Source organism: Babylonia areolata, chromosome 26 (assembly GCF_041734735.1).
Source record: "Babylonia areolata isolate BAREFJ2019XMU chromosome 26, ASM4173473v1, whole genome shotgun sequence".
Taxonomy (NCBI): domain Eukaryota; kingdom Metazoa; phylum Mollusca; class Gastropoda; order Neogastropoda; family Buccinidae; genus Babylonia; species Babylonia areolata.
Window position 1 is genome coordinate 9,589,235 of NC_134901.1, and position 23,170 is coordinate 9,612,404.

A 23,170-nucleotide genomic window follows, 5' to 3' on the forward strand; every position below is an offset into this window, starting at 1 on the left:
CAATTTTTCTTCTTTTTTTTAATTTGCTTAAAAAGGTGGGGGGTTTTTTAAGGTCACAACTTTGTGACACTGCCTCAAAATATACTTTTTGCCTCAAATAGCACACACACACACACACACACACACACTTGTAAACGTTGTCATTCTGTCAGAACTAACGATCTCCACACCGCTCCGAACCGTGTATCATAAAAATAGAATAAAATAGAATTCGCGAAAAGCCACGCGCGCAATCACAGCCTGAATTTGGAAATACTTGATTAGAAGGACACTCCAAACATAGATTTCAAAGACCAACAGACAAAAATCAAAATCAAGTCCAATCAAAATCAACCCCTTTGATTTTCACTCGTGTTTCTGAATGGTTCGAAAGGAAACCCCGCAAAAGAACACGTATCACACGAAAGCCGTACAAAAAAGAAACAGCAGTGGAAGACAGAGCCATTGCCAAATGCCACAATAAGATGTAGTGTTCACCGTTTGGTTACATTAATGAAATAATAAATGATGATCTTCACTCCCACTTTCATAGACAGACAAACTTAAAGACGATTCATGATCCGTGGACTAACCAAGATCAAATCAACTGGCATGTTTGGCCCAACTGAAACGAAACTAGGCTGTAAAAAAAAAATCACATGTCAAAATTCTTTCAAATTTGAAACGAATGATGAGCGCATAAACTGCAGCTCTCGGTCGGTTCTGCAGAAATGAAATGGCTCCCGTGTTTGTACAGCGCTTACAGCTTGGTCTCTGACCGAGGACAGGCGCTATATACGTATCCATATCAATCAATTAATCGACCAAATATTTGATTTGTTTCTAAGGACAGGAGGGAGAGGAGGGGCGGGAAGAAATCATAGACATAAACATTGATCTATATATATATATAAGTGGAATGTAAGCGTAAAGGTGGTACAAACAAACCTGGATGTACATGGATTCCTGTCCGTCCATAGCTGGACATAATGAACAGGTTGAAACATAAATACACTGTCACACTGAGACAAAATAAAAATCGCATGCCTGATTTTCTCTGTGTGTGTGTGTGTGTGTGTGTGTGTGTGTGTGTGTGTGTGTGTGTGTGTGTGTGTGTGTGTGTGTGTGTGTGTGTGTGTGTGTGGGTAGGGTGCTGGTGTGACATGGAACCACAGCATAAAACACAACACCACTGTACCTCATCATACCCAGACCAGACACATAAAGCACTACCGCAAAGGTACAGTAAAGTTTGGAATCTATGGTGCTGACAACACTGCCCTCAAGAATTCCGTTCACCAAACACGACACCAAATAATTACATTTTGAATAAACTGTACAGTAAAGAACATCAATATACCGATCAGAGAGAAAGAAAAAAAAAACAACCACACACACACACACACACACATAAAATGCCTCAAGACAGAAAGCAAATGAAAACGAAAGAAAAATGAATTCACATCATGGAAAAACAATACCTGAAGACAAACAGGACAGACAGACAGACAACAGGCGGATGGGGGTACGAACAGAAACTCTACACAAGTTTCATCATTGTCAACAGGTATGGTTCGTTGGACTCCGCAACCCAAATGAGTTGCTGTTACTCTCAAACCTGTCCCCGATTTGGCACATGGAATTCTGTTTTTAGTGCATCAATGGTGTCCTTAAGTACGATAACACAAAAGCCACAGCGTGTTTGGAATGGCAGTATCTCAGCACGTCCCAGTTCTTGGCTGGCCTGCATTTCTCAACGCGCTGTTTCCGTTTAGGGACAGGCTGACTTTCGGGACGCGAGAAAAGTGTTCTGTCTTTCTCAGCACGTTGTCGCTCGTTGCTAGGCCTGTTGGACGCTAGGGACATCCCTAAGTGTTGTTTTACATTAGTGATGGAATGATGATGCTAAATGACTTTGATGGACGCTAGGGACATCCCTAAGTGTTGTTTTACATTAGTGATGGAATGATGATGCTAAATGACTTTGATGACAAGTCAAATGGATGGAACAATACATGATGAATATATATATATATCTACCAAATATCGATCTCTGATCATCTCGTTCTAACTGTCAAAAACGAGTCGCTGAATGAAGTCCTACACCCTGTGTGTACCCTATGAACAATAGCTGTTGTCACTGAACACATCTCGGTATAGACAGATAAAAGGACATACGTGCTGTGTTTAATTATAACGTCAAAGAGAGAGAGAGAGAGAAAAAAAAGCAGAGAATACGAGCAGGCAGATTTGCCCGGCATTAAAAAAACAACAACGTTGTCTTCCAAAACGGTTTACTTGTATATGTATATATATATATATATATATATATATATATATATATATATATATATATATACATACATACATACACACACACACACACACACATACATACATACATACATAGATATAAAATTGTGACCAAAGTCTTGTCAATGCTCAGTCCCTAACGATCAAGAGATTTATCAGTTTCCATAACGACCCACTTACAAACACAGTACCAGAGCTGTGGACGCTGGTCTGTACATTCATTCAAGTTCCAATGGAAAAAATGAAAATACAAAATAAAGAACTAAGAAAAGACGTACATGGAAACGTTATGACAACTGAACGAAACACGCCACAACTTAAAAGCCCGGGAGAGTGATTAAGGTTTTCCTCTAATTCACTACAAGGCCTGGATCGATCAAGCTATCTACAAGATAAACGAGAACAGCAGTGTATGTATGGCAGTATAAAAAATTATACAAATATTTCGTGGTCAGGTCTAACCACAAATAAATAAGTCGTAATCTTTGGGGTTCTCACCGTTTCCTTTCAAGATATCAATGTTACACGTGGACTCACAATGAAATCCTGGGCTTATAGGTGAAGTTCGTGTGACCAAAAATAGAGATTTCCATCTTCGTACTGTCAGGTTGAGAACAGCGAAATTCTTAAACAGAATTGTAAGCAACACAAATGATATGAACAAGGACACCCGGTCCCTTTTTGTTGATTTTTTTTTCTGGGAAAATGTTACAACACGCAAAACTCGTGAAAGAAAGCCAGGTAAAAAAAGAAAAAGAAAAAAGAAGAAGACAATACCGTTCTCCCACACACGCGATTCAACGTGGGGTCACTGTGTCTAGACCTTTAACAACAAGACTGATGATTATGATGATGATTATGATCATGACTATGATAAGTGTCATGCATGGTCTCGTCGAAACTGTTCCCATCAAAAAACCGAACAAAACAAAAATGGTGAGATTCTCACTGGAAAGTCAGCGCACCCCCCCCCCCCCCCCCCGCACCCCCTCCCCCCACCTACTATGCAAAACATCTGCCAGCACGTTTAACAATTAGCATTTCGGAAAGATGGTTCAACAATCTCATAAATAAGCCTTGGAATAGCCGCCAATCTCCTTAGGTCTTTCAAGCAGCCGTGATGTGAAAATCTCATTTGTGGACTGCAAGAGTAACGATTTGAGAGGTCATTTCACGGTGTAGTGTTTACAAATACCGCCCCCCCCCCCTCACCCCCCCCCCCCCCACCCGCCCCTGCATTTCACACACAGACCGACAGACAACGTTTTTAGCAGACAGAGACTGGCAGATTCAAACTAACCTGAATTAATGAACGTTTCAGCTTTGTGGAATATTTTTGTGCCCCCCCCCCCCCCCCCCCCCCAAAAAAAAAAAAAAACCTCTGACGTATGGCGTGACATCCTGAACAGGAAGGTGTGTTTCGCGTTGTTTGCATTGCTTTCTTTCCTTTCTATGTTGCTGCAGCAATGATGAAAACTGATCGTCAACTTTCTGCTCTGCATAGGATACAATTTAGACATCCCCACTCCTCTAAAAAAAAAAAAAGTATAATAATAATAATAATAATAAACGAGTGGAATCTAAGCTGTTTCTTGCAACAGTTGGGTCTGTGACAGTAGTGTTTTTGGATAGACAGAACATGGTTTGTGGAGTTGACGTGATTGCTTCTCCAGCAAAATCGAAAAAAAAAAAAAAACAAAAAAAAAAACCAAACAAACAAACAAACACACACACACACACACTGCCTGTCCAACAAACCAACATTCGTAATACTTTCATGCTGACCATGTCTGGAATGAAATTGTCCTTGCTTCTAGCTGCCATAGTGGTGTGTGTGTGTGTGTGTGTGTGTGCCTTCCTGGCTGCCGTGTGTGCAGTGATTGTACACGACATGAAGAGCCTCTGTCCTCCAGTGTCAGTATGTCCTCCCCTTCCTGCACGGGTCAAGGAACGTCGTACACATCAGGCAGTTCTATACTGTGTGCCTTTTTATTTTCTTGCTTGTTTCTTTGTTTTGCAGAGTGTTGATGGACCATGTCTGTTTCTTTGTTTTGCAGAGTGTTCATGGACCATGTCTGTTTCTTTGTTTTGCAGAGTGTGCATGGACCATGTCTGTTTCTTTGTTTTGCAGACTGTTCATGGACCATGTCTGTTTCTTTGTTTTGAAGAGTGTTCATGGACCATGTCTGTTTCTTTGTTTTGCAGACTGTTCATGGACCATGTCTGTTTCTTTGTTTTGCAGAGTGTTCATGGACCATGTCTGTTTCTTTGTTTTGCAGAGTGTTCATGGACCATGTCTGTTTCTTTGTTTTGCAGAGTGTTCATGGACCATGTCTGTTTCTTTGTTTTGCAGACTGTTCATGGACCATGTCTGTTTCTTTGTTTTGCAGAGTGTTCATGGACCATGTCTGTTTCTTTGTTTTGCAGAGTGTTCATGGACCATCTCTGGCCCACAGGCAGACCCCCGAGGGATGACTGTCGCCATGCCCACATCTCAGGGGCCACGCCCAGCCCCCGCTACATGAGGTGCTGGATGTACTCGGTGTAGGGCGGAGGGGGCTCGTCAGGCACGCCCTTGGTCAGCTCCAGGTGGAAGAAGAGCCCCAGCTCGTCCAGGTCTGAGCTCGGGGGGTGGAAGACATCTTGGGGCAGGTGCTCCACGTCCAGCCCCAGCTCCCCAAGGCGGTAGGGCGGCGCGGACGGCGGGGAGCACCTGGGCAAGGCGGGCAGGTCCTGCTCCTCAAAGGGCGCGGAGGGGATGCGGCGCTGCCTGGGGAAGAGCGGCGAGCAGTCGCCCCATGCCGACAGGGACCTCTGCAGGCCCAGCACCTGCCGGCAGTGACGGTTGCACACGTGGCGAGACATCACCTCCTGGATGCCCGACGGGCCCAGGTCCGTTTCCCCGTAGGACGCGTCCCGGGAATGGACGACAGGCGTCTTGAGGACCACCCGCCCCATGTCGTCCTCCTGCCCCTCCAGGCCGCAGATGACGAGCTGGCCCCGGCTGGCGTGGTGCGAGAAGTGGACGAAGGCCTCCAGGAGCTCCCTGGTGTTGAGCCTGCACCTGGGGAAGGATGGGGAGCCGGACAGCAGCCTGGCCCCACCAGGGCCAGACCCCGACCCCGCCCTGTCCCGGTACATCCTGCCGTGCCGGTCCACGAACTGGACCAGGGCGCCCCGCTCGTTCACCATCTCCTCCAGCAGGATCCACTCCCCAGAGCTGGGCCGCCGCCTGTTGTGGGAGAAGAACAAGTTGAGCAGCGACACCTGGTCCAGGGGCGCCATCTGCAGCTGGGCCACCTTCACGCGCTGCTGGCGGTACTGGCCGCGCGCCAGGAATCGGGCCAGCCATTCGGAGGCCGTGCGGGCCTTGGCCACCTCCCTGCAGCACCGGCTCTCCGTGCCCGGCTGGTCAGCGAACACCTGACGGACAGCATTGACGTGTACACACAGGTGTTGTCTCAACAGTCAGTCTATGGTTACACTTTCACCCACATCACGCCACTCTACAGATACCCATTCTCGTCAAACATAATCAAATTTAGTATTCTCGTCAAACATAATCAAATTTAGTATCTAAGTATCTAAAAAATTATTATAGATGATAATGAAGTGAATCAATAGATAGATATAAATCAATCTTTGACAGTAAGGAATTCTTCCATGAGAGTATAATACGGTTTAAAAGAACGTTTGCGATTTTTAAATTGTCTGTTTACAGAAGCAAGTGTTACAGCCATTTGTATTATCAGCAGGAGACAAAATCAGAAGTACGTTATACACTTGGATATTCTACTGCCCAATTGTGAGAAACCTGATCATATACTGGACTGGGTACACACCAATCCGCATTCATATACACAAATCAATTACGCATCTGTACACACGGGAATGGTTTGTTGTCGTGTTATTTTGATAAATAAGAAACTGAAAAAAAAGGCTAAATACACCCCTTTGTTCAGATATATTCGCGACTGAGTTCGTTAAATTAATAACTAAGTCCATTCCAGATCCTCACACGAAAAAGACATGTTATTATGTGACCGTTCTTGAATCATAGTAACTCTTTTTTTCTTTTCTTTTTTTAACATCTTCTAACGCATTTGGCACAATTCAGTCAACAGACAAAATTCACGTTCAGAGAAAAGTAAACAAATTACCACAACGTTTTAGTTTTTCACTGTTTCGGGACATCGCGACTGCAAAATTAATTTCCATTCCAATCGAATGAAACGGGAACATATTTATCATAATTATACTGTTATCACCATAATTATTATGGGGGGAAATGGAGTAATTCTTCGTCATCCATTCAATCATTTTCTTCTTCTTCTTCTTCGCGTTATTCTAAATAAAAATTATGTGGTTGTATTTTCACTTGAATCAAAATTAACCAAAACAAAACGTGAATAAAAAAAATAAAAAAAAGAAATAAAAATGAACGGTGACTCTTACCTTGACAGCAGAGAAGTCGCCTCCCCTCGGCCCCCTGCCGTTCAGCTTGCCCTTGTACACCTGCAGCCGGTCTCCGCAGCAGAAGGGCTTTTCGGAGAAGCTGGACCAGTACTTGAACTCGTGCATGTCTGGGGAGGAGGAGAGCGTGGAGTTGCACAGACTGGGCATGGTCCTGTTTCTGGTGCCTCTGATCACGGATACTGCTGGGTTTGCTGCTGGTTTTTTGTTTCTTGTTGTTGTTGTTTTGTTGTTTTTTTCCCCCTCTCTCTCAGACACTTATTCAAGTCTTCCTTTTCCTCCCCTTTCTCTTCACTTGCTGCCGTTGATCACAATTACTGCTTCGTGTTTTGTTGCTGCTTTTTTTTTCCCCCTTCCAAAACACTCTTTCCCTAACTGTTCGTTAGATTCTGTACCCCACAGCTTTCAGCGGGTTAAGAATGATGATTGAAGAAATCTTTAATCTGTGTTTGGGGAATTCACTTCCGAGAGAACAAGCGCAAAAGTATGATGATAATATTACAGAACGTGTGCAAGTACTTTGTTATAACCTTATTTCATACTGTTCGGCTTTATACTGTTCAGTTATATACTGTTCACCAAAAAAAAAAAAAAAATGTCAAAAGCGGTGAAGACTAGTCTCCAGTCGTTTCAATGCGTTCGATGTTATAAAATAAATGGAAAAACAGATGATATTCAGTTTAGCTTCTAAGTGGCAGAGGCAGAAAAAAAATGCTCGCTTATCAGTCCACAAGTTTGACGAGGCGTTCTGAAACACATCGGTCGATATTTACAACAGCGCTCTGGTAACGATGGTGATATGTCACGTTAATTTTCGTAAAATGAATTGGTGAGTTTTCTAAGCGTCAGAGGATGGTTGGAACTGTAGTACAAGCAATGCACTTCTGTGACGTTTTGTGACCAAAATAATACTAAACCTCTCACCAAAACAGCCTCTTGAGAAGAAGAACAAACGCGTTGTGGTTGGGGTTGGGGCCAAGTCCTTACACCTTTCCGTTACAGAAAGAAACCCCCCTAACAAATGACCACCTCTCCTTGTGTCAAACGGTTAAAGAAACAAGCCAGCAGACCCTCGACGAAGGGATCACCAATCGTTTTTTTAGGGGAACTACGCTCGGTAATTTCCGGCACCGCTCTCGGCAGTTTCCGGGCAGGGCAAGTGTTTGACTGGCTGGGGCTTGACGGCGTTGGTTCCACTCACACGGGGAAACCCACGCGGGACCGTGGCTCGTGGTTGTTGAGGCTGTACCACTGGTAGTGGCTACGGGTAGGGAGCTGATGGTGGCGGTGCTGGCGGTGGTGGAGGGGGTGGTAAGGACGGGGCGTGGCCATCAAAGTGTCAAAGCAAGGAGAGAGAGTTTTCCTCCTTCCTCCAAACGGGGTCCTGAAACAACACCAACGTCCTTGGATATTTTGTGCGGCACGGCATTGGTTAATGATGATCAACGAGCACAGTAGTCACTGCTCTCGTCTCGTGTGAATGTGATGTGGTGGTAAAGATTAATCAAACGATTATGGTGTTGAGGGGATCCCCCCGCCCCTTTTTTACGTAATCTTTAATAATGGTGTCAGTGTGTGTGTGTGTGTGTGTGTGTGTGTGTGTGTGTGTGTATGTGTGTGTGTGTGTGTGTGTGTGTGTGTGTGTGATTCATCTGGTACAAGTAATGGAAGCAGTTGACATCATGGTGTTAGAGGGAATCCCTGTATTGCATGTCAGTGTTTTCAGTGGGGAAAGTAATAGAGGCGGAAGATAGATAATGGGGAAGCTGGGACTCTCCTAACTGTTGTTCAGCCGATTGGTGCGTGTGTGTGTGTGTGTGTGTGTGTGTGTGTGTGTGTGTGTGACAGACAGACAGAAAGTGTGTGTGTGTGTGTGTGTGTGTGTGTGTGTGAGAGAGAGAGAGAGAGAGAGAGAGAGAGAGAAAGAGAAAGAGAGAGTGTGTGTGCATGTGTGTGTGTGTGCGCGCACAAGCGTGCGGTCAGATTTTAAAAAGACACTTTGGCCACAAACATTTTCGGAAGAACGGTTGCAGACACAAATTAAAAAAAAATGCGTTAGTTCTATAATGACAACAGGACAGTTTTAACAGGCAATGGTCATATCTCTCCCACTTCACACACACACACACACACACACACACACATCCCACGTAACACATACACTTTTTCTCTTCTCAGCTTTTTTTTTTCCAGGAAGTATCAACGGACGACAAGCGCACTGGTGATTCCAAACGATCAAAAATGAATGTGCCTGATTCTTTTTTTTTTTTTTTTTTGGGGGGGGGGGAGGGGGGGGGGGGGGGATATGGTTGTTCAACATTAACCAATCAACACCACGCTGGACTTCAATCCCAGCAACGGGTGTCCTTTCAATGCGGAATGATCCGTGCTCCCCCCCCCCCCCTCCCCCCTCTCTGTGTGTGCCTCTCCCTGTCCGTCAATCTCTCTCCTCTATCTGTCTACCCCCCCCTCCCCCCGCCTCCCCATCTCTCTGCCGTCTGTCAATCTCTCTCCTCTATCTATCCTCTCCCTATGTCTCTCTCTTATAGATCGCGAGCCACACCAAACGCCCAACCCAATAAATCATATGTTTATAACAGCGCTCTTCCAAGTTAGGACCCAGACTGCAAACAGTAAACTTCAATCAGGGGAAAATGATTCAAAACACACACACACACACAGAGGCACACGCGCGCGCGCGCGCGCGCACACACACACACACACATCAAAGACTTATAAGCCACTCCTTACAACTCCTTATTGCCAACTCAGCCAGTTGTCGCTATTTCCACACAACTTAATACTTGACCTCTTCGAGGTTTCAGTCTTCTACATTCCTTTTCCGTAAAAGAGTTGACACTGTTCTTTATACCGGTTCTTCAGGGGGGGATTAGTGTGTGTGATACACGAACTGCACAGTAACTGAAGTTGAGTATTATTTACATTAGGAAGGATTATTTCAGAGAGAGAGAAAGAGAGAGATTGGGAGACAGACGAAGAGGCACAGAGAAAGACAGAAAGAGAGAGATACATAGAGACAGAGACAGAGATGAAGGGAGGGAGGGGTAACTTGAACAGGATGCACAACACAAAAAGTATTCACTCTATTTATCTCTCTTTCACACACACACACACACACACACACACACACACACACACACACACACATAAACGTGCGCACTGGAACATATACACAATCAAGACTCCTTTTCTTTACTTTCAAACAAAGAATGCTGATTTTAAGATGTTAATTTCCTTTGCATTCATCAAAATGATTTACACCAGCAACTGGACACATCGATCAAATTAATGATAAGAGTACATACACATCTGAGAACAGTGCTTTTCCCCTCAAAAGCTTGATTTCCAAGTCGCAATTTTACTTTGAAAACACCACACATGAGCATTTTGAGCACTTTGGGGTTCTCAGTGCTTGATTATTAATAGTTTCTGCACAAAAAAATCATTGACAAAGTAACCGAACATCCCTGTCGTACTCCCCAACCCCATTCGCGATTTTGTTTCTCTTCTAATTCGTCACATACAAGAAGACAGTATATTTTATTTATTCTGCCGTGCGCTTTCTACCACTCCATGAATAAGGAGACGGAAACAACACTTAAAAAAAAAAATAAAAAAAAAAAAAATTCAAAGTTTTAGTATACACACACACTCACTGTTTCGTTAGGCTGCTGGTCAGGCATCTGCTTGGCAGATGTGGTGCTGTGTATATGGGATTTGTTCAAACGCGGTGACTCCTCCTTGAGCTACTGGTACTGATACTGATGCTGATGCTGATACTGATACTGGTACTGATACTGATACCGATACTGATACAAAAAAAGGATGAATACTCAGACACATTAATTAATCGCTGTTACAAAACAACAAAGAAACACACATAAACATTCGCTGTTTACAACAACAACAAAAAAATAAATAAATAAATAAAAATAAATAAATCACTTGCGAAATTTCAGGTGCTTTGCTATCATCGTTGTACTGTCTAAAAAAAAAAAAAAAAAAAAAAAACCAACAAAACAAAAAAAAAAACAAAAAACCAACAACAAAAAACAAAAAAGACGATAAAAAGACAGAAAAAAAAGAGCAAAAAAACAAAACAAAAAAAACCAACAAAACAAAAAACAAAACAAAAAACCAACAACAAAAAACAAAAAAGACGATAAAAAGACAGAAAAAGAAAAGCAAAAAAAAAAAAAAAAAAAAAAAAACCGAACAAACTGACAAAATCCTTTCATGCTCCACTTACCTGCACATTAAAAAAACAAACCAACGCAACAGCAACAAACCACAAACGTTGACAGTAACAAAGAGTGAGCACACCAGAGGTACGGATTGTCTCAAAGACACACAGACACAGTATCCGAACGCAAACTCGGTAGACGACTAACCCTCTAGCCCCCCCCCAGTCTTCTCCTTATATACAACGATATTGTCTTGTCAAATCTTCGTCAACTGATGGACCCCTCGTGGTCCGAGTTTCAACACAAGTCTATTTTCATCGCTTCGTATTCAACCTATCACCCCCACCCCCCTCCTCCCACCTCCACACACAAACTACTCCGATATGTAAGAAAGGAGGGGGTGAGGGGAGGGGGGGGGGGGGGGGGGGGGGGTAAAATCTGTGCAAGATCTGCCGAGACCGACGACACTGAAATGAGACACCGCGACTCGCTGTCTAAAAATAGAAAGGCGAATTCCCGGTTGCTATACAAGCACTAAGACTGTATACTCGTGACGTCTTCGGGTTACTAGCGTTGCTCAATTCAACTCCAGCCTCCCTTGTCCCTTCTTCACGGACTTTACTTTTCAGTAACTTAGCGTGTACGTACACGCGCGCGCGCGTGTGTTTGTGTGCGCGCGTGTGTGTGTGTGTGAGCGTGCCATGCGTGTGCGCGTGCGTGCGTGTGTGTGTGTGTGCGTGCGTGTCGGTGTGCGTGCGTGTGACTGTGTGTGTGTGTGTGTGTGCGTGCGTGCGTGTGTGTGTGTGCGTGCGTGTCGGTGTGCGTGCGTGTGACTGTGTGTGTGTGTGTGTGTGTGTGCGTGCGTGCGTGTGTGTGTGTGTGTGTGCGTGCGTGTCGGTGTGCGTGCGTGTGACTGTGTGTGTGTGTGTAAGCTAGCAACGATCTGTCATAACTTTCTCTATTGTTCTTTGTGCTCTGTTTCATACATTTTTTTTTCTTTTCTATTTTTATTCGTCTGTACCATCATGTGAGAAAGCGGCAACTCAAACGAAGTAGTAGAAAAATAAGTGACAGACCGTTCTGACTTGTGATGACTCTCTCTCTCTCTCTCTCTCTACTATCGGTCCAAATACTCATTAATCAATTAAAGACTATCATGGGTTCAATGAGGAATATAAAAAATAATATGAAAATAAAGCATAAAAAGGAAAGGTTACATTTGGATGGTCAATTTCGACAATGTCATTATAATTATGTGTTGGTATTGACATGATGTATTTTGATGTTACATGCTTAAAAATTATCGATAAAGTGATCCAAATGTACTTTGTTACGTGTTCGTGTTGTGTTTTGCACCATTTTTGTTCTGATTTGTACCTGCCAGTCACTGTATTGGGTTTTGCACCATCCATTTTTGTTCTGATTTGTCACTGGAGCTTCCCACTAATGACATTAAACATTTCAGCGTTCTCTCTCTTTCTTCCTCTCTCGGAAATAGTATATGTCCAGTGTTCCCAATGGGCCTGATTTTTTGAGGGTCACTGTGACCCTTTGACTGGAATTTTTGAGGGTCATTGTCACATTTCTGAGGGTCAACAGGAAAACCATACAAAAAATCAATGAAGACAATTGTACAATGAAAATGAAAAGAAACCCACACCTTCTCCAAACAAGGACATTCGAAATGCTTGAATACAATGAAAACACAGTCAACTACTTATAATGAGCACATAACCATACTCACTACTAATGAACACACAACAGCACTCTCTACTCTCAGTTTCGTCTGCTATGCACTAGCCTAAGCTTAGGCCCACGATGCGTGCTTCGCGGTTTTCCTGGAAGCCGTAAGATGCTTGTTAGTTTCAGGAAAAAGTGTGCGTCACATTGACGCACAGGGTAAAAATTTTGTGCGTCAAAGCTGTAAATCTGTGCGTCATTTACGCACATATGTACGTTTTTGGGAACACTGATGTCTCTCTCCCCGGCATAGTAATCATCTATCTTCTTGTACGTATAGGTATGGGGTTGATGGATTTTTTTTTTTCTCTCTCTCTAGTCTTCACCCCTTCAGCTGGAGGATTTAGCATACCGTGAATGTTCTATGGTCTGAATATCTCAGTCTCCGGCATACCACGGTCACTCGATAGACCGTCTACCAACCTGTAGCAATGTGCGTTGATCTGTGCAAGATCTGACGAGACCGACGACACTGAAATGAGACACCACGACTCGCTGTCTAAAAATAGAAAGGCGAATTCCCGGTTGCTATACAAGCACTAAGACTGTATACTCGTGACGTCTTCGGGTTACTAGCGTTGCTCAATTCAACTCCAGCCTCCCTTGTCCCTTCTTCACGGACTTTACGTTTCAGTAACTTAGCGTGTACGTACACGCGCGCGCGCGCGTGTGTTTGTGTGCGCGCGTGTGTGTGTGTGTGAGCGTGCCATGCGTGTGCGCGTGCGTGCGTGTGTGTGTGTGTGCGTGCGTGTCGGTGTGCGTGCGTGTGACTGTGTGTGTGTGTGTGCGCGTGCGTGCGTGTGTGTGTGTGCGTGCGTGTCGGTGTGCGTGCGTGTGACTGTGTGTGTGTGTGTGTGTGTGTGCGTGCGTGCGTGTGTGTGTGTGTGTGTGCGTGCGTGTCGGTGTGTGTGTGTGTGTGTGTGTGTGTGTGTAAGCTAGCAACGATCTGTCATAACTTTCTCTATTGTTCTTTGTGCTCTGTTTCATACATTTTTTTTTTCTTTTCTATTTTTATTCGTCTGTACCATCATGTGAGAAAGCGGCAACTCAAACGAAGTAGTAGAAAAATAAGTGACAGACCGTTCTGACTTGTGATGACTCTCTCTCTCTCTCTACTACTGGCTCTCTCTCTCTCTCTCTCTCTCTACTATCGGTCCAAATACTCATTAATCAATTAAAGACTATCATGGGTTCAATGAGGAATATAAAAAATAATATGAAAATAAAGCATAAAAAGGAAAGGTTACATTTGGATGGTCAATTTCGACAATGTCATTATAATTATGTGTTGGTATTGACATGATGTATTTTGATGTTACATGCTTAAAAATCATCGATAAAGTGATTCAAATGTACTTTGTTACGTGTTCGTGTTGTATTTTGCACCATTTTTGTTCTGATTTGTACCTGCCAGTCACTGTATTGGGTTTTGCACCATCCATTTTTGTTCTGATTTGTCACTGGAGCTTCCCACTAATGACATTAAACATTTCAGCGTTCTCTCTCTTTCTTCCTCTCTCGGAAATAGTATATGTCTCTCTCTCCCCGGCATAGTAATCATCTATCTTCTTGTACGTATAGGTATGGGGGTTGATGGATTTTTTTTTTCTCTCTAGTCTTCACCCCTTCAGCTGGAGGATTTAGCATACCGTCAATGTTCTATGGTCTGAATATCTCAGTCTCCGGCATACCACGGTCACTCGATAGACCGTCTACCAACCTGTAGCAATGTGCGTTGTGTGACGCACGGCAGGTGAGTGGTCAGAGTCGTCAGGTAAGATACAGGTGGGGGGTGGGGGCCAGGGGGGGGGGGGGGGTGAGGGGGCAAGGGGGGGGGGGATGTACGTGATACATATCAACTCATCCGTGAGGTCAGGGCTTTTAAACCCGTCCCACCGTGACGCATTTCAGCATTTCCACACCGACAGAGAAAGCTGAAACCGGAGGGTTTTTCGTGTGACTGTGTTACTATTTTTACGTTCGGGACTTTCCCCGTGTCATCTAAGATTTAGTGATCTAATGAAGTTGTTGTTGTTTTGTTGTGTATCTGTGCGCACGCATCACTGCTTCTAGCGGTACAACAATCAGTTACAGTATATACTGCTGTACTATTCTGCATCGTGATGTCAATGAAAAATGGGTAATTCACACTTCATTCAATCACTCAGGCGGCGTTCTTTTCTGGTCCAGTGTTCACTTTAAGTCCGAGGCTGATACCGCCGTTTCGGCATGCTGTTGTGTCCCTTGGGAAAGGCACTTTACGCCGATTTTCCTCACTCCACCCAGGTGTGAATGGGTTCCTGACTTTGGTTGGGGGGAAGATTTGAACGGCGGAAGGAGAGGATTGGGCCCCGCCTTCTTAAGCCAAGATTTGAACACAGTACATCTGAATTTACCGTCACTATGGCCGTAACAGGCCACAGACCTTTAACCTTTAAACCCCGGTCTGTCTGACATTAGATTTTGATCTTGTGTGTAGTGACAGTAGTAGTAGTAGTAGTAGTAGTAGTAGTAGTAGTAGTAGTAGAAGTAGTAGCAGTAGCAGTAGAGGTAGCAGTAGCAGAGCTTGCCTGGTTAGTTGGACTGTTCGTGGGTGTTATCTTGAAGCGGTCGTGTCGTGACAGAATACTCCCCGTGAACGCCATCACTATCATTATCATTCTTGTTGCTGTCAACACCATTATAATCATCATCATAATCATTATAATAATATTTATCATTACTGTTTTTATCATTATCATTATTGTTCGTTTCTTGTCGCACCAATTTACTGGACGGTGTGAACTTCCTGTATCTGTGTTTATGTAATGCAACTGAACGATACCAAAGCAACAATCGCATCTGGTGTGTGTGTGTGTGTGTGTGTGTGTGTGTGTGTGTGTGATTTGGAGCTGACGTCAAGGGATCACATCTTGTGTGTGTGTGTGTGTGTGTTGGTGGGGGGTATGGGAGAGGGGCATGGGAGGGATCTCTTGACGTCAATTTCAAATCTCTCTCTCACACACACACACACACACACACACAAACACAGACACACACACTCACACCTATACGGTCAAAGTCATTGATGCTACTTACTTACTACGCAGTGAAAGTTCACGACTGATATGTTTCACCTTGGCAATTATCAAGCTCAGGTGCCCATTTACGTCACAAAATACGTCACGTTTACGCACCACACACACTCACTGTCGTAAGCCCACACATTACTATCGTCGGTTAACGCCCCCTCCTTCTCCACACCGTGTGTGTGTGTGTGTGTGTGTGTGTGTGTGTGTGTGTGTGTGTGAGATAGAGAGAGAGAGAGAGGGAGAGGGAGGGAGAGAAGAAGAGAGAGAAAGAGAGGGTGGTGTGGGGGAGAGAAATTTTATCTCATAATCTAATAATATATCGATCAGTATTCTTTTGAGAAGCGACAGACATCAAATTCTAACTGGTTTCAAATGCTACTGATATCAGTTTCAGTAGCTCAAGGAGGCGTCACTGCGTTCGGACAAATCCATATACGCTACACCACATCTGCCAAGCAGATGCCTGACCAGCAGCGTATCCCAACGCGCTTAGTCAGGCCTTGAGAAAAATAAAATAAAATGAAATAAAATAAAAAGAAATAAATACATTAAAAAAAAGAACTACTACTACTACTAATATGTATAAGGCGCAAAAACTTGATGAAGTCAACTATAAGCGTACAAAAATAAGATGAATAAAATAAATAAATAAATACATAACTAACTAACTAAATAATAATAATATAATAATACATTGATATCAATGCATACTGACTTGAGAAGTTGCGAATATAGAATTCATACTGATTTGAGAAGCTGCTAATATCATTTCATACTGATTTGAGAATGTACAAATATCAGTCAATATTGATTTGAGAAGCTACAAATATCAGCCTCTATTGATTTGAGAAGCTACACGTGATCAGCCTATATCTATACTGATTTGGGAAGCTATTGATATCAACCCATGTTGATTTGGGAATCTACAAATACCAGTCAGTATCTCCGAACTTCAGACCTCAACACCATTCTTCGTATTACTTCACTGTCGCTTAGGAGGAAGGTGGCAGAATGGTTAAGAAGCTCAGCTGCCAATACAGAGTCCGGGAGGGTGTGGGTTCCATTCCCGCTCTCCCCCTTTCTCCCAAGTTTGACGGGAAAATCAAACTCAGCGTCTAGTCTTTCGGATGAGACGATAAACCGAGGTCCCGTGCGCAGCACACACTTGGCGCACTGAAAAAGAACCCATGGCAACGAGAGCTTTGTCCTCTGGCAAAAGTATGTAAAAGGAAATCCACTCTGATAGGTACACAAATATGCATGCACTCGAGGCCTGACAAGCGCGTTGGGTTATGCTGCTGGTCAGGCATCTGCCTATCAGATGTGGTGTCGCGTATATGTTTGTCCGAATGCAGTGACGCCTCCTTGATAAACTGAAACCGTCGTTGTTTATCACCACTCCTGATGAAGAGACGTTCAATACATGCAACGACATGAAGTGAACTGAACAATTCTTTACCGTTATCTTTTGTTCAAGTAAAATCTTACAATTCCTTTTTCTGTCTTTCAGTTTCTTTCTTAAAAAAAAAAAAAAAGTTTTACAGAAGTATTTCATGTTGTTGACAAAGTGACTCATACCAGGTCCATTGTTACGCATGGACTTCAGTTCAGGCGTCGCTGCGTTCGGACAAATTCATATACGCTACACCACATCTGCTAAGCAGATGCCTGACCAGCAGCGTAACCCAACGCGCTTCGTCAGGCCCGAGAAAATAACCTAAGGCGACATAAATGCCATTCTACTGACAAATGTTTTGTTCTGAACAACTCACAGCTCAAGGACTCAAATAATTTTAATGTTAGACCTCCGACTTGCAAACATTGGAGATAGACATTCACACATGCATATGACTGTGTATATAGCGACAGCTTCAGTTACGTTCACATCGTTTTTTTTAACAATAGTAACAATTCTACATGACGGTGAGAGAGAGAGAGAGAGAGAGAGAGAGAGAGAGAGAGAGAGATTATTGTCATCATCTGTTAGGGTCTATTGACAAGGAGATGACAAGGGCTATTTCATCTATTTCATTCAACAAGGCATGTACAGCAGGATAAATTGTGCTCGTTCCAAAAGCATCAGTGTCTTCTCTCTGAATGCCACGCCCTCATCGACATTCTTCAAAGTACTTCAAAACAGAAAAAAAACCCAAGCAAACCACTGAAACAAAAACAGATTAAATGGAAATGATACAGTCAAACTCCACCATCCATTCTTTTCAGTTTATCTAAATTTGTTTTATCTTCAGAACACACAAAAATAGAAACTATATAATGTTATCTTCCTCGTTGTTTCTTGGATAGTTCTGATTAAAATAGCTATACCGCAATTTTTGTGCTTCTGCAATAAATTTAACTGTTGCCTGTTATATAAATTCGTTATCAGACGATTGAAGCAGCGCCAGAGTGGTGTCTTTTTGCCATATCTATCTTCTTTTTAGTGCACTTTTCTTTTTCTCTGTTCGTCATATGATTCACACAAACAAAAACAAACAAACAAAAAAACCGCGAGTTTTGTGTGCAGCGTGAAAACAGCGCACGTAAAAGACAGGCTCTTTCAATATAATAATGTTCCACCTTGTAGAAATCATGTGCTAGATATTTTCATCCTTTTTTTTTTCCTAGCTTGTTCCTTTTTCTCTCTGACGTCTCTTTCTTTCTTGTTTTGTCTGGCTGGTCCATTCAACTTTTTTTCTTTTCTTTTTTTAACCTTTTTCTTTTTTTTTTTTAGAAAATGTTACCTGTCCAGTACCTGTATTGAGTATTTGAATGACCTTACGTAATTCGCGTATAAGAGAGAGAGAGAGAGAGAGAGAGAGAGACAGAGAGAGAGACAGAGACAGAGACAGAGAGAAGAAATGAAAATAAATTTACCGGATGTGCGCAAATATTCTAAAAACCTTTAAATGCAAACATGAAAACATTAAGCGAGACCCCCACCCCCACCCCAAAAAAAAAACTGTTAAAAGGAGGGAAATGCAATAGTCGTTTAAATTCCCCCTCCAAATCAAACAATCTTCGCGTCCCCAAAAGTGGTTTCCAGGCCAGTTCCAATGCGTCCCCACTGACATAATATACATGTCACCACTTCCTGCAAGGATTTTCCCCCCAACTCAGAACCTTCCCCGTCACACCTCCCCCTCCCTCTCTCCCCCCCATCCCCGTGCCCGCTGCAGCCCCTCACACCGACCCCCCCCCCCCACCCCCCACCCTCACCCTCACCTTGTCAGGCTTTGACTTGCTGGGAGGGAGGGGGGGGGGGGGTGGAAGCAAGAGCTCGGCAAGCAGGAGGGAGGGAAGGTGGGGTGGGGTGAGGGCGTGGTGGCGTCCTTTCTGGCTTTTTCTTTTCTTTTCTTTAACGGCTCAAGCGCACACACAACACCCTGTTAAGCTGCCCTCGGAGTTTCTTGTCTGTCAACAAAGTTTTCCCGCCAGCTTCCCGAGATTTAAAACGATGTGTGTAAAAAAAAACAAAATTATGAGCAACTGCGTCTTTCCCAGAACTTGGTGAAGTTAAGTGAAGTGAAGTGGTGGGCCGACGTGCCGTGTGCATGCATTGTCAACAGAGTTACACTCCACCCTGGGTAATTTCCGGTTTCAGTTTCCTACAAACCGGGACCTTAGATTAAAACAAAAATCTTCGTTTCTTTCGCAATGCACAAGTGTCGGAAATGGCATGTAACATGAAACCCCCTCTCCTGTAAGAAATCAAGAAACGACCGATATCATCAACCCGAAACCGACACTCGTCCACTGAAGCCACCATCGTTTTTGCAGTTTATTTTTGCATGGTTTCGCAATACACAAGTATCCGAAATTTTCTGACATGTAGCATGTAGCCTCCTCCCGTCTAAGTAATCAAGATGATTAATCTGGCGACTTTAAATCTGATTTCATGTCAATAATTGATTTGTATTTGTATTTCTTTTTATCACAACAGATTTCTCTGTGTGAAATTCGGGTTGCTCTCCCCAGGGAGAGCGCGTCGCTACACTACAGCGCCACCCATTTTTTGGTATTTTTTCCTGCGTGCAGTTTTATTTGTTTTTCCTGTCGAAGTGGACTTTTCTTAAGAATTTTGCCAGGAACAACCCCTTTGTTGCCGTGGATTCTTTTACGCGCGCTAAGTGTATGCTGCACATGGGACCTCGGTTTATCGTCTCATCCGAATGACTAGCGCCCAGACCACCACTCAAGATCTAGTGGAGGGGGAGAAAATATCGGCGGCTGAGCCGTGATTCGAACCAGCGCGCTCAGATTCTCTCGCTTCCTATGCGGACGCGTTACCTCCAGGCCATCCACACTGATAGTAGCATTGTTTTACTTATCTGTGCATTTGTTTGTGAAAAGAGTAGCTCACTCCCTGATTAAATGAGCGCGCCGTTGCTGACGATCCTGTGGACACGTGAAGACGGCGGTACTTTTGTGCGGCAACTGGTTCCCAATAAAACTTGACAACAATCATCCGGCTGAGTGGGAAATCGAAGACAGTGGGTTATACCTTCCGCTGATAGTAACACCGCTTCAGCTGTGTACGAAAATGGCCGTTTTATACTGCAACAGGGAATTACGGTTGTCATCTTCAGCGGTAAAACATAGACTGGGCATCACCGTCCCTTCGTCGGTCTGTTGTCGCCCGAAATTGTACACCCTTGATCTCTTAGGCTTTGCTGTGAGCGGCATGCTCTGTGTCACGGACTTAGGACAGACGACTACTTTCTGTCTATGTGTGTCTGTCTATCATTATTCTGTCTATTATTATTTCTGTCTATTATTATTACTACTACTTGTTTATATTATAATTATTATTTACTTATTTATTTATGTACGCTTATAGTTGACTTCATCAAGTTTTTGCGCCTTATACATATTATTAGTAGTGGTAGTAGTTTGTTTTTTGGTTTGTTTGTTTTTTTACATATTTATCTATTATTTATTCACCCCCCCCCCCCCCCATCCCCCCTTTTTTTCTTTTTTTTTTCAAGGCCTGATTAAGCGCGTTGGGTTACGCTGCTGGTCAGGCATCTGCTTGGCAGATGTGGTGTAGCGTATATGGATTTGTCCGAACGCAGTGACGCCTCCTTGAGCTACTGAAACTGAAACTATGTGTGTGGTCTTTACATGCACTAGTATGTTACCACGGACATGACACACGACTAACATCTGTGAGGTCGGGACAATTCATGTTCTCTGCAGTCCACGATAGGGACGAACGGTAATCCATCACCTTTACACACCAGGGAAACGACAAAGACGGAAAGGACGAAGTGTGAAAAACACGGAGACGGAGAAAATGAAAAATCACAAAGCTATCACGGTTGAGAGATGACACAGAACGGTGAATAAACCACCCAAGTCGTCCACTATCAGAAAGGAGAGAAGGAAAGAAAGACCGAAGAAAGGAACCTGAAGAAGCAAAGAAAGAATCGAATGAACAAATCAAAAAAAAAAAAAAGCCAGAGGACGAACGAGAAGAAGAACACGTAGCAGCGCCATCAGTCACATACATTCTCAACAGTTGTCGCTCCGGCTGACACGTTTAACAATCACAATAACACTTATCACAATAACAAGTATTCATATAACGATGAATCTTGTGCAGACACAAATCAAAGCGCCTTGTCACAAGTCGTGCGCATGCATGCGTATCTCTGATTAAGAGGAATGAAACTTGAAAGATACAACTTATTTTCAAACGTTTCCGGAACCAATATTCATTCAACCCAACGCTCTCTCTCTCTCTCACCCTCTCTCTCTCTCACACACGATTTTTTTTTTTTTTTTTTAACTGGATGTATTGTCTATCACACGTGTGTATGACAATTACGTGAGTCTTGAAGGCCTTGCCTCTCTTGTTTTTCTGTTGTCTTTTCCTGTGTTCATCTTCCATCTTGCTCCACGCTTCACTGAACTTCGTGTCTTGTGAGAGTCATAAAAATCGTCTCTAGATGTAAAAACAAAAACAAAGGGGACACTTTTATTGTCATTCTGTGTTGGTGAGTGAGTGAGTGAGTGAGTGTGTGTGTGAGTGAGTGAGTGAGTGAGTGTGTGTGTGTGTTTGTGTGTGTGTGTGTGTGTGTGTGTGTGTGTGTGTGTGTGTGCGCGCGCGCGCATGTGTGTTCTGCATTCGTGTTCAGTGTTTATTCAGCTTAACAAATGATCTTTCTTTCCATATATGAAGCCAGGAGGGTGCGATGAACGCAGGAAAACGTAAAAGAACACCACACACACACACACTCTCTCTCTCTCTCATCCTTTTGTCAATCTGTGTGTGTGTGTGTGTGTGTGTGTGTGTGTGTGTGTGTGTGTGTGTGTGTGTTCTTTATCATATTCTTTCTGCAGGACATTCCTCCTCCCCCCCCCCTTCTCTTTTTAATTCTCTCTTTCTCCCCTTTTCATTAAATGTATGTGTGCTATTTTAACTGATGTAGATTAGCAAGGACAGGTTGGAAGAATGGGCCATGCCTAAAATATTAATCCTTGAATTAAAAAAAGTTCTGAGTTCTTTCTTTATCAAGTGCCGCAAACAGCCCATGTGTGTGTGTGTGTGTGTGTATGTTTGCGTGTCCGGACGCGTTCTTTTTACAATCAGGTTTCCGTGGACTGCCCGTCTACTCAGGCAGCGAGGACGAAATAGATGAGTACCCGTGCAGCGACGGGTGGGAAGATAACAGGTGTTCTACTGACTCAGTCACGAGTTGGTGTCGATTCACGTGGAAGAGACGACACGTTTCGATTCTGTATTTAGTTTGTCAATTCAGAATAAGTTCCAATGGCCTAAAAATAAATGTTAGAAAAACTATATGTATTTATTACAACTCTTATATAGGCTTGTATTTCTGTGAGATACCACTTCATCACTCCGTGACATGCACACACGCACAGCTGGAAAGAGAGACAGACAGACAGACACGAAAAGAGTGAATGAATAAATGGATGAATGGTTTATTCATATAAGGCCATTGCCCCTCGTGAATACAGTACCTGCATTTAAATAATAAATATAATGAGCTCAATACATCATAAAGTCAAAATATAATACATCGCAAATGAAATGCTTTGCATAATTTTTTTTTTTTTTTGGGGGGGGGGAGGTGGGGGGCAATACCTTCACTGACTCTGTAATACCATTAATGAATCCAACCGCAGCTGACATGAATTATGTAGAATTTACGTGGGGGTGATAGTGAGAGGGGGGGGACGCGGGGGAGGGGGGATGGGGAAAGAGACAGACAGAGAGACAGACATGGAGACCGATAGAGACAGACAGACTGTCTCAGCAATCGCGACAACATCGGTCGACAAAATAGTGACAGAAAGTTGTTACCATCCCTCCACCCCCACACAAACAACCCGGCCCCTCACACTCATAACCCTTCCACCAAGAAG

The 23,170-nt window shown here is 43.5% G+C and overlaps 1 protein-coding gene across 1 annotated transcript in view; it reads right to left on the reverse strand.

Moving 5' to 3' along the window:
- Positions 1 to 1,030: 1,030 nt before the first annotated feature.
- LOC143300731 (uncharacterized) overlaps positions 1,031 to 23,170 on the reverse strand; it is a 48,728-nt gene continuing 26,588 nt past the window's right edge. Inside the window, exons 2-3 of the mRNA XM_076614622.1 lie at positions 6,748 to 8,149; positions 1,031 to 5,715 (exon numbers count right to left, since the gene is read on the reverse strand). Of these exons, the coding sequence (XP_076470737.1) occupies positions 4,810 to 5,715; positions 6,748 to 6,915 (1,074 nt within the window). The 5' untranslated portion in view covers positions 6,916 to 8,149 and the 3' untranslated portion in view covers positions 1,031 to 4,809. The remainder of the gene's footprint in view (positions 5,716 to 6,747; positions 8,150 to 23,170) is intronic.